This window comes from Giraffa tippelskirchi, chromosome 2, assembly GCF_054371585.1.
Source record: "Giraffa tippelskirchi isolate mGirTip1 chromosome 2, T2T-mGirTip1v1.2.pri, whole genome shotgun sequence".
In the NCBI taxonomy this organism is placed as follows: domain Eukaryota; kingdom Metazoa; phylum Chordata; class Mammalia; order Artiodactyla; family Giraffidae; genus Giraffa; species Giraffa tippelskirchi.
Genome location: NC_137276.1, coordinates 157201488 through 157214011, shown reverse-complemented (window position 1 = coordinate 157214011; position 12524 = coordinate 157201488). Strand labels below are relative to the sequence as shown.

Sequence of the window (12524 nt, the reverse complement as noted above, 5' to 3'; positions counted from 1 at the left end):
AAAGTAAACCGAAAGTAAGTAGAGGAAAAAATAGAATAGTAAAAATCAATTAGAAATCAAGCAATCGTGGTAATTGACAAAGTGAAAAGCATATTCTTATTAAAAGCAACAAAATCAATAGATTCATTCACAGAAAGAAAACAGAGACTGCAGATCACTGATATCAGGAAAGAAGACATTAAAGGGATAATAATGGAATAGTAACAACTTTTTGCCTTTAAATGTAAAACACCTTAAACAACAAATTCCTGGAAAAATACAATTTACCAAAATTACCATAGAAGGAAAAATATGAGTAACTCAGTATTTATAAAACAAAGTAATTTAGTATCTAAAACTGTCCCACAAAGAAATCTCAGGCCTAGAAAACTTCCCTTGTAAATTTCAACAAACATCCAGGGAAGAGATAACACCGCTTATATATAAAGTCTTTTAGAAAATAGAAGAGAAGGGAACACTTTCCAACTTCTTTTATGGGACCAGCATAACCTAAATACTCAGCAAAGACATTACAAAAGAATGAAAATAATAGACTAATATCCCCATGAACATAAACACAAAACTCCTTAATAAAATATTAGCAAACTGAATTCAACAACATATAGAGAAGATAGTACACTCTAACTAAATGTGTTTATCTTAAGACTAAACGGTTGATTTAATATTTGAAAATCCTATTAACAACAGAATTTTTAAAAATTAAGTAAGCTCATGGAGAAATAAATATGCATGAATAAACAAATTCTTTAAAAAAGATTAATAAGGTGAGAGTAACTCTAGCAGATATTAAAGTGGTAATAAAGTGCTTTAATAATTAAAAAGTATTTTGTACTCTAATAAAGAAATAAGTGAAATGGGTGACTCAGAATAAACACAAATATACATGGTAAAATACAATATTTATTGATAAAGGGGAGAATTGAATAAATGATGTTGAGAAATCTACTCTGCCATCTGGATAAAGAAATAAAGTTGATGGCTTATCTTTTTCCTTAAGATAAATTCCAGATGAAATATAAATTTAAGTATTTTTAAAAATAAAATTCCTTGGTGATCCAGTAGCTAAGACACCATTTCTCAATACAAGGAGCCCAGGTCTGAACCCTGGTCATGGAAGTAGATCTTATATACCACAACTAAAGATCTCACATGCCACAATGAAGATCGAAGATCCCGCATGCCTCAACTAAAGACCCAGCACAGTCAAATAAATAAACAAATAAATATTTTCAAAAAAATTTATAAAAACACTTGAAGAATACTTGGAAATATATTTTGTAATTTCAGTGGTGGAGAAAACCTTTTTCAAAAAGAAATAAACTTAGAAACTTGGAAGAATGATACGTTTAACAACCTAAAACTCAAAGACAGTAAATATAGCATTAGAAAGTTAAAAGAAATATGATAAATGGGAAAAAATATTTGCAATAATATATGGCAGAAACAGGACCAAGTTCCTTCATATATTAAGATCTCTTATAAATTAATTTAAAAAGATCAATTTTTCAATAGAAAAAAAATATATGTAGTATGGCCAAAAATAGGCAGTTCACAGAAATATAGATAAAAGTACTTTCTAACATAAGAAAAACCCTCAACTTCCTTCAAATTCTAGTGATGGAAATTAAAATAAAAATATTTTTCTTCATCTCACTGGCTAAGAAAGAATTTCATAAAACACAATCTTGCTGAGGGTACATGAGAAAGGATTCATACTTATGGGAGCATAACAAGCTGTCACCTGTTTAGAAGGCAATTCAGCAGCATCTATCATTAAAATCCACAGGACTTTTGTCCTAATATTTCCACTTATGGAAATTTACATTACAAATATATTTGCATATTTATGCAAAGTTCTGTTGTTGTTGTTGTTGTCACACTCTTTGAGATCACACAGACTGTAGCCCACCAGGCTCCTTTGTCCATGGGATTTTCCAGGCAAGAATACTGGAGTGGGTTGCCATTTTCTTCTTCAGGAGATATTCCCAAACCAGGGATCCAACCCTTGTTTCCTGCATTGGCAAGCAGGTTCTTTACCACTGAGCCACTAGGGAAGCCCGTAGCTTTGCTTGTCGTAGAAAAGATTAAATGCCCATTAATATGGGGCTAGATAAATAGATTGGACTTGAAATTGAATATTCTGCAATATTAAAAAGTCTGAAGTTAATCTTTCCATGATTATATAATAGTGTCTCCAAGGTATATCTTTGGGTAAAATAGCTTGAAGCAAAGCATTTTACGGTATGTGTACCCATTGTAAAATAATTTGTGATAAATATTTGCATTGATAAATATTATAAATATATAAAAACATACATATATGCATGAAAGACGATTTTATCCTTATAAATACATAAGATCACAGATCATTTCTCAAAGCGGAGAAAAAAACATGAAACTGTTGATTATCTCCTATGGAGATAATTCTGGAAAACTCAAGGTTTGGGATAGGAGAGAGATGCTGACAGTAACTAATTTTTGTGATTTTGAAATATACATTTACAATATGCATATGATATTGAAAAATCCACCAGTTCAAAAAGTTAGTGAACTGAATCAATTGTTTCTAGCATCCATGAAAAGAAGAAATTAAAAATAGGTCTTTGATATGATATGCTTTATGAAAAGAAAACCAATCACTTGACCTACCTATGTTTTTTTTCAGTATTTTAGATTTTTCAGTTCTTACTACATACTAGGCCCAATACCAAGTACTTAAAGAACAACAATGACAATAACCAAAGATACCTGGCCTCAAAGAGCTTACAGTTCAGAGGAAGATGGCTATCCTCTGGTTCATACTTAAAATGTGGAAGAAATTCAGTTCCTTCTGAGCCCATCACAAGAATTTACTCCGTTCAGCAGCCCTCTGCCATAAACCTCATCAGGTCTCCTGGTAACTGTCAGTATCTCCAAGAGAGCTGGTGTCTCCTCCATTAAATCTCTAAAGAGACTTCTTTCAAGAAGTGCTATTAGCTCTCCGTCCATTACGCTTTAGAGAATAATTTGATTTCCTAGAGGCATTTCACTATTTCCCACCTTCATTTCTTTGATGTCTCTCTTCCTTCTGCTTGGCATATTCTTAAGCTTTTGTTCTCCTGTGACTGATTCCTACCCCAAGTCAAATATTGCAAGTGCTTCTCCAGGAAAGCTTCTCTGATCTCTGTCATATGAATTAGGTTAGTAACATTTCTTCCATATCCCTGCAGCTCTTTCCACTCTACATTCAACCATTCACTCACTTCTCAGGCACTCATATTAAAGTACTATGTAAATTGTGAAATGTTAAAACTTTATCTATGAATATCTGACATAAAGTAGGAACTCGGGATTGTTTGATAAATTCAACTACAGCTTCCCTGTCCTCCCCTGGCTTCTCCCAGGTTACAGTACTGAATTGAACTTTGTGGTCGTTTTCCCTGCCTGCCCCACCCCCACTGCACCACTTTCCCAAGTCTAAGACATCACACTCACTTGTCCAGGGACATCACAGGGAAGGAAAACTTGCCCAGGCAGATGCGATAGACAGCACTCAGGGGAATCCGTTGCAACTGCACACAGCAGAGCATGATGAAGTCATATTTGCAAATCAAGAGAGTCTTGTCTGTGATCAGCAAAATCCTCTCCTTCTCATTGTTCCAATGGTCTATCCTGTAAAAATCACCACAGAGAAGAAAAGTCGACGACATAATCTTTCCAAATTAATTGTCTTCACTGAAACATCTCTACTGACACAAAAAATGATGAGGTTTATCACCTTAGAAGAAAGAGGAGCTGAAGAAAGTCATCCTCTCTCTCTCTCGTTTTGGCCCCTTGACCAAGGAAGGAGGGAAGTAGAGTATCACAGGAAAATGTTTTATGCCCGCAGAGCTCAGAGATGATTAACCTTGACAGGTTCCATTGGGGGAATAGCAAGATTGTATCACATTGACAGTCAACTGATTCATGTTCCTCCACATCTTCTCAGTTCTCTAGAAAACCTTCAAGAAGCCCATCTTTCTCAAAGGACACAAAAAATATCTCTTAATTTCAACTCAATCTGGACAACTAAGCATTGGTTTATGCTAATCTTCAAAGGTCAAATTGCTGAATGAAGATAAAATGGAGACTTGAATATAGGTTCACTGACCCCCGCCCAAGCTATTCTATCATACTGAGCTCACTTTATCATATTCCTGTGGTGGAAATACAGTGAAACGAGTGAAATATGATTCTTATGAGTCAAAGACAAAGCAGACACTAGATAAGTGTTCACTGAGTTGATTTGCTTCAGAGTGCAGAGTCTTTCAGGGTATGCAATGAAATATTCTGAGAGTTAAGACTCTATTCAACAGAGAGAACAGGAAAGGGTGAAAGCAATGGCTTCTGATTTTAAAAAAGTGAGCATGGTCTGAAATTCCTCTGACCCACAACATTTGCTACCTGTCTGCTACAGCCTTTGTATATAGCACTGCATGACTTGTATTATAACTTTTTCAGTGCATATTTTGTCTTCCTAAGAAACTGGAAAGGATGATTGGGCTTCCTTGGTGGCTCAGATGTTAGAGAATCTGCCTGAAATGCAAGAGACCCAGGTTCAGTCCCTACATCGGGAAGGTTCCCTGGAGAATAGAATGGCTACTCACACCAGTATTTTTGCTTGGAGAATTCCACAGACAGAGAAGCCTGGCAGGCTACAGGTCATGGGGTCGCAAACAGTCAGACACAACTGAGTAACTGATACTATCATTTTACTTTCAAGAGACTGAAAAGAATGATTTGTGACTGATACATATCTGAATTCCCACTACAAATCATCAATCTAATGTAAAGATTAAGACTGGTCACCCTGTTCCCATCCATTCTCACACAGAACCTCAGTGCTATTCTTAAAATACAAAAGGAGTGATGTTACTTCCCTGTTGACTTTATTAAATGGCACCTTTTTAATTTCAGGATCAAATCCAATGGTCTGGCGTCTGCCCAGCACCATCTCATATCAGGCTGAGAAAACTCGGTGTCCAAGTCATGGCTTGAATGCCTCATTCAAAGATTTCTTAAACTCCTATGTAAACTTGTATCCCCATTACATTTTTTCAAAGCATTCTGATCCATTTTCATTTTCAGCTCTTACCATCGTTTGTAAGAAGGAATGATATGATATGTAAGAGGTTTATTAACTGATACCGTGTGAACCTTGACAAGTCAGAACGGACACCGAAGTACAGAGGCTAGGGCAGTGCCAGTGATTATGGTCTAAGAATCATCCCTACGTATGTGTGTGTTTGCGCACTCTGTGAGGGCAGAGACTGTACAGGGCTATTTACTCTGTTCCTGTCAAATAGCCTGCAATAAATAAATATCTGTTGTGATAACTGATTGCCAATCATAAGTCTTTTGGAGGCCTTTGGGCTGGCTGAGCGTGGGGGTGAAAACATCCAGCTCTACTAATGACAAACTTGGTAAGATTGGACACCGAGCCTGTCTGTAGCTCACATTCCTTGTCTGTGAAATGGAGACAGTACCAGTACTCATCTCATAAGTTTGGGGAGAGGATTCAGGGGCAACTTCTCAATCAGTGGTTTGTAAAGGAGCTGTTACTACCTTTGGCAGGGAAACGGCAACCCACTACAGTATTCTTGCCTGGGGAATTTCATGGACAGAGGAGCCTGGCAGGCTACAGTCCATGGGGTCACAAAGAGTCAGACACTACTGGGCGACTTACACATGTAAGTGACTAGGTGACCTTGGGCAACCCAATATATGCCCTTCCTCTATATAGTTCAAAGACAGGCAGGACAAAGTTAGGAGTTAAATCAATGGGGGGAGGAACAGAAGGATACGTGAAGAAGGGAAAAGGGGAGGTGAAGGAGGAAGAACTATTGAGAAACAGACAGAAAGAAAGAATCGTGACGCTGTGGCCTTATTACATTCTGGCCATTATGCACGTACAAGTGTTAGCTTTGCATCTCCCCACCACCCTTGGAAGAAGGTCACACCTAAAGTCATTCAGCTAGAATATGGAGGTAGAGTAAGTGATGTAGAGTCAAGAGATCTGGTTTAAATCTTGGTCCTATGGCTTCCATCCACTTCAACAATGTTGCAAGACTCTACTTCACCAAGAGAAGAGAAAATTCTCGATAATCTGTTTAACACTCTGTCTTAGGCAGAAAAAGATGAGGATTCTGAAATGTTTTATCAGCTATCTACATAAATTTCTCTAAATAGATTGTATCTACTTAGCAGCAAGTTATAAGCTGTGCCTAATAAACCAGGCTTGTTTTTAGTCTAAAATATCCTCAGATTTTGGTTGAAGGTTTTACTGAAAATGTCAGCACTCCATAATGAGATTTATTTTAAAAGGTAAAGGATGAATTCAGGGGAAAAAAAAAGAGAGTTCTTTTTAGGAACACAGAGTGCTCTGCTGTGACACAGACTCTGCATAATTTTCATGTCGGGAAAGTCGGAATCCAAGTAAACACACAGGCTTATAAATAGTTTGGGGCCACCATCTCTAGCTTCTGGGTGGTATATTTATTTATTTAGACTTCAATCACACCTTTTCTTCCCAAAGAACTGTTGGAGAAAACACTGAATTTTATAGTCCTAGTATTAATGTAATTTAAGTTTGGTGGTAATATTCAAAACAAATATAGGAGTAAGAATATCAATAATGATTCTGTGCAATTCATGGAGGATCACAAAGCCCTTGAATATCAATGCTTTTGTTTAATCTTCCCAACAATCCTTTGGACTAGATGCTATTGGCCTCATTTTAAAGATAAAAAGACTAAGGTCCAGAGACCATTACAATAAATGACTTGCCCAATGCTTTACATAGAACAAAAAGTAGTTCAAGGACCTGAAATAAGTACGGAGACAGCAAATCCAAGCATAGTGTTAGCTTTCTCCCCAGGACCATGAACACTCAAATAAAGGACTTTTCAGCGTGGTGTACAAGTGTGGTAAAAGCCACCTCTGGAAGGAGCTGATGTGATGATCTATACCCACCCTGGAATCATCATCTCTGTGAAACAGCATCCATGACCATCCCCTTCAAACCTTGACTTCTTCCAGCGTTCTCTATCTTAGGGGGAAATCCTCCTTAAAGACTCCTCAGAAAGATTTAGGAGTCTTTTTTCTCTCATTTCTTCACCTCACATGCTAAGTCCTAAATATTCTACTCGTCAAATGCCTCTCAAAACCGCTCACTTCTCTCCATCCTGACTTTCAACGTTCTAATCCAGTCTTCTCACATCTCCTGCAGTTACCATTGCAGTTACCTTCTCACTGGGCTTGGGCTATTAGCCATCTGGACGTGGTTTATCTACACATTTTAGTTCCTTCCCAGCCTCATCATGATACTGCAATGAGGCAGACAATTTTAAGAACAAATTTGGTCTTTACCTCCCAACTCTGGCTTCAAATACTTCAATATCTCTCCATGGTTCTTAGGAGAAATAACAAAGAAAAAAAAAATCACCTAGTCTGAGGTTCTGCAGAGTTGGACCTTACCTCTTTCTTCAATGTCATTTCAGGCCAAGTCTTTGCACTCCTTTCTCTGGGATCTTTTTTTCAGTTTCTAGGACTCACCATGCCTAGTCCTACTGAAGGGACTTCGCCTGTGTTATTCCCTCTGCCAGCCATGTTGTTCCTGATCTTCTTTACCTACTTAACTCCTACAGTGCTGAGCTCAATTACTCCTTACTCTGGCAAGCTTTCCCACCTCCATGACCACTTCTCCTGTTTCTAATATGTATTTTCATAAACTTCACCTCTCTCCTTCACAGCACTTATCCCAGATGCGATTTTATAGTTATTTCTGTGATTATCTAATTAATATCAGTCTCCTCTCCTATACTGTAAACGTCATAGAGTCAGGTCTTATCATTACGTCTCCAAGGTAGTAGCTTTCCCCAAAATAGTTCTGAAATGAATTTGTGAAGAAGTAGCAATTCCTTGATAGAGTAGCACTGAAACACATACATTACCCTTTGTAAAACAGATAACCACTGGGAATTTGCTGTATGACACAGGGAGCTCAACCGAGTGCCCTGTGACAACCTAGAGGGGTAGGATGGGGTGGGAGGTGGGAGGGAGGTTCAAGAGAGAGCAGACATGTGTATACCTATGTCTTATTCGTGTTGATGTATGGCAGAAACCAACACACTATTGTAAAGCAATTATCCTCCAATAAAAAGTAAAAAATTTTTTGGAAAGAATTAACAGTTCTTGTGTAGTACAACCTGTATGCTTTGCCTCATGCTGCTTGAAGAATCTTATCCTTTGATTCACACATCAAAATACTTCCCCATAAAATTGCACATTTCCAAAAAATAAATAAATAAACCAGTAACATTGGGAAAATGTTCATACCAAAAGGATGAGGCAGAGCAGGATACAAAATAGCACCTTCAGTGTACTTCCAATTTTGTAACAATGATGACAAAAAAATATGCAGATCAAAATGTGAACGCTAATCATTTCTGAGTGGTAGGATTTCAAGTGACTTTCCTTTCTTCTCATGCTTTCGTTGATGATGATGATGAAAATCACTTAGTTGTGTCCAGCTCTTTGCGACCCCATGGACTGTAGCCTGCCAGGCTCCTTTGTCCATGAAATTCTCCAGGCAAGAATACTGGAGTGGGTAGCCATTCCCTTCTCAAAGGATCTTCCCAACCCAGGGATTGAACCTGGGTCTCCTGCATTGCAGGTGGATTTTTTACTGTCTGAGCCGCCAGGGAGGCTCCATGCTTTCATTAATCAAAGTTTAATCTTTATGATAAACTTTCTACTCATATGATAAAAGAGATATATGCTTTTAATTTTCACTGAAATATAGTTGATTTACAATATTGTGTTAGTTTCAGGTATACAGCAAAGTGATTCAGCCACACACACACACACACACACACACGCACACATATATATATTTTTACATTCTCCTCCATCATAAGTTACCACAAGATATTGAGTGTAGTTCCCTGAGCTACACAGCAGGTCTCTATTGACTATTCATTTTGTGTATAATAGTATTGTGTATTTTAATCCCAAACTCTTAATTTATCCCCTTGTCACTATCCTCTTTTGTAACCATAAGTTTGTTTTTTATGTCTGTGACACTATTTCTGTTTTGTAAGTTCATTTGTATCACTTTTTTAGATTTCACATATAAGTGATATCATATGATATTTGTCTTTCTCTGTCTGACTTACTTCCCTTAGTGACATCTCTAAGTCTTATGACAATTTCTAGGTCCATCCATGTTGCTAGAAATGGTATTATTTCATTTTTGTGTGTGTGTGGCTGAGTAATAATAAGATACTTTTAAAAAATAAGTAAAAATCACCTATCCTTCAAGTTTCCATATTAAATTCTGTCCGTTTAATGGTGCCTTCCCCTCAGTTCCTTCACCCCCAGTAGATGTTATCTCTCTTGTGGCGCTAGTGGTAAAGAACACACCTGTCAATTCAGGAGACATAAGAAACAAGTGTTCAATCCCTGGGTTGGGAAGGTCCCCTGGAGAAGGAAAAGGCAACCCACACCAGTATTCTTGCCTGTAGGATCCCATGGACAGAGGAGCCTGGCAGGCTACAGTCCATAGGGTCACAAACAGTCGCACACACGCTCTTTAAATACACACAAGCATTTAGCAGTGCCTCAGTTGTGGCCGTAGTCACAGCTTTCTGTACTTGTCATTGCATTTTCCCCAAACTTGATGGGAGACCCTCTGGTGTAGAGACAGTGACTGAGCCCTGTGTGGGTTCCCTCGCTGTGCCCAGCACAGAGCCAAAGAGAGAGCAAAGTCTTAGCAAATGAGCAGAATGTGAAATAAAAAGGTAGAATCATAAGATTCATCCCGTCAGTGACGAGAGCCTGTCTCTGCTGGCAGTGGATTGGCCGCATTCTCCCACCGCCACTGTTCCTCGGCACTAACTGCATTTTCCTTCTGCTGGGGAAGGGGCCCAGACCTCATGGAAACAGAGATCCTAGTTGCTCAGGGAGATTTGCAGTTTCCTGGGACTACAACAGTTTGGCCAGCAGAGGGCAACAGCGAACCAGCAATAACAGGCAGGACCTATCGGAGCAAGCTTCTAGGACCCCATTACTCAAATCATCCCAGATGCCTTGCCAGTGGCCACAGCACTATGCCTAACAATACTCTCAGCAGCTCTTTTAGGGCTGTCAGATCAATTTGTTATTTGGAAAACAGCTTTCTCCCTAAAATATTTTCTTATATTATTCCCTCAAACACATATAATGTGCACACACACACTTATACACACACATACACACACATACCCCACTCACTAGAGTCATCTTCCCAGATATTGAATAGAGTGATTGTACCTGATTTATAAATCAGTCTTCTTCCCCGTGTCCTTCTAGCCTCTTAGCATAACCAGCCCTTGAAAGAGGAAGACAGAATCTTGGCTAGTCAAGAATCAGCAACTCAGAAGGAAAACACTAAATCATTCATTCCACACATATTCCCTAGCACCCATTGGGGTTCCAGGTTCTGAAGAGAATCCAATTTGGGTTTGCTATTCAAACACAAACAGATGAAAAATGCATGGCATTGAAGCAAAGCAATTTCCCTCCCCCTGAGTTAGATGAAGTCTTATAAAACCTTTAGCTAAATAACCCACATGCAATTCTTTCAATCATTTGGTTACTCTCTCCCCAGGCCTCTCCAATTTGTTTAAAATAGGGGACCCTCCAAGTAAACACAGTATTCTAATAAAAACCCGATGTCCACAAACATTCTCTGTTCCCGTCCCCTGACTTGACTTCCTGTGGTTCATTTTTTCCCACTATCCTATACAGCCAGTCATGAACCAGGCCCTGTGCTTAGCTACTGGGAATACTGAGAAAAGCATTCAGCTCTTAAAGAATACACAGTTCTCCACAATGTGGGGGCGAAATTGCCTAAGGAAGAGTTCATATGCTGTGAGGGGATTGGACCATGAGAAGACAAGTCCACAGACTCAGATGTCTGGATTCTCAGCCCATTGTCCATGGGGATGAGGAGAAGGAACCTCAGGCATCTATTTGATGCCCTTAAAGAAGACTCTCTTATCAACTTTTCATTCCCTGCTGTTTAGTGAAGGTCTCTCAGTGTTGGAAAACCACAAGTTGCAAGGTACGGATGATTCTCCCAAGGTGCACAAAAAAAGGGTCTCAGGGATATTTAGTCATTTCTCCAATATGTCTTTAACATGTATCACAATATTTTACCCCCCTGAGTAAGAGAAGTCCTACCATGAAACTTCATATTGCTCCAACTGATTGCTTCCCTGGTGGTTCAGTGGTAAAGACTCTGCCTGCCAATGCAGGAGGCTCGGGTTCAATCCCTGGTTTGGGAAGATCCCCTAGAGAAGGAAATGGCAGCCCACTCCAGTATTCTTGCTTGGGAAATCCATGGACAGAGAAGCCTGGCTGGCTATAGTCCATGGGGTCGCAAAAGAGTCAGACACAACTCAGCAACTGAAGAACGACAACCACCACCAGTTGATTGCAGAAGAAAAAAAACAATGGTCAATGATTTTCCTGGAAAACAAAGTCCTAAAGATGGGATCCATCATGTTTTATGAAACAATGAGGAAGCCAACATGACCAAGGCAAAGGGAACAAAGAGGAGAGTGGAAGGAGATTTAAACAGAGGCCACATCATGTGCAGAAATGACCACAATTTCTTTGCAATTTGTGAATACTTCGCATTTCAACAGGTTTCCCTGGTAGCTCAGACAGTAAAGAATCTGCCTGCAATGCAGGAGACCTGGGTTCTATCTCTGGATCGGAAAGATCCCCTGGAGAAGAAAATGGCAACCCACTCCAGTATTCTTGCCTGGAGAATCCCCATGGACAGAGGGGCCTGGCAGGCTACACAGTCCATGGGGTCACAAAGAGTCGGACATGCCTGACTGACTAACTCTTTCACATTTAAATGGCTAATATCACCACTTTTCTGGTGGAGGAACCAAGCTCCAATAAAGTAATGTGCATCTAGTACCAATGATAGAGCCATCCGACCCCCAGCCCAGGCCATGTACATTTCATCTAGCTGCTTCTCCCACTTACTCTCCCTACCCCGCAGGCAAATGTGCCCTCCCTAGCACAGGACAGTCAGTAAGAGGATATTTTAAAAGCCACACAAAAGAGAAGACTCTGGGCACACCCCATCCTTCTCTCTTTCCCACACAAGGACTGAATAGCTGTTGAATAGCTCCGTCCTCCAGGGCACACCAGGCACTAACAAGAGGCCCACCCCCTGGGGGGCTTCTCTCCTCCCCTCCTCCCCCAAGTTTACTTCAGGCGATTCACTTGATCCAAAGATAAAAAAGCTGGCAGGAGAACAAGGACTAATTCTGAGGAGGCGGCAGAAAGGGAAGAACAGAGGGACAAGCTACAACAGATGCTCACATCTTGCCACGTCCATTGTTTTATTATTTTAAACGGGAGAGATATTTGCTTACTGTATGTATTATTATAGTTACATCTCCTTGGGTAGAGGAGACACAGCCCACATCAGGCAAGTCCAGGAA

The 12524-nt window shown here is 39.5% G+C and overlaps 1 protein-coding gene across 2 annotated transcripts in view; it reads right to left on the bottom strand.

Annotated features, from left to right (window-relative positions):
- The window catches only part of TPRG1 (tumor protein p63 regulated 1), a 309619-nt gene that overhangs the window by 76368 nt on the left and 220727 nt on the right, over positions 1 to 12524 (bottom strand). For both annotated transcript variants that reach the window (XM_081536803.1, XM_081536810.1), the window contains one exon: positions 3475 to 3651. In XM_081536803.1, coding sequence (XP_081392929.1) covers positions 3475 to 3651 — 177 coding nt within the window. The remainder of the gene's footprint in view (positions 1 to 3474; positions 3652 to 12524) is intronic.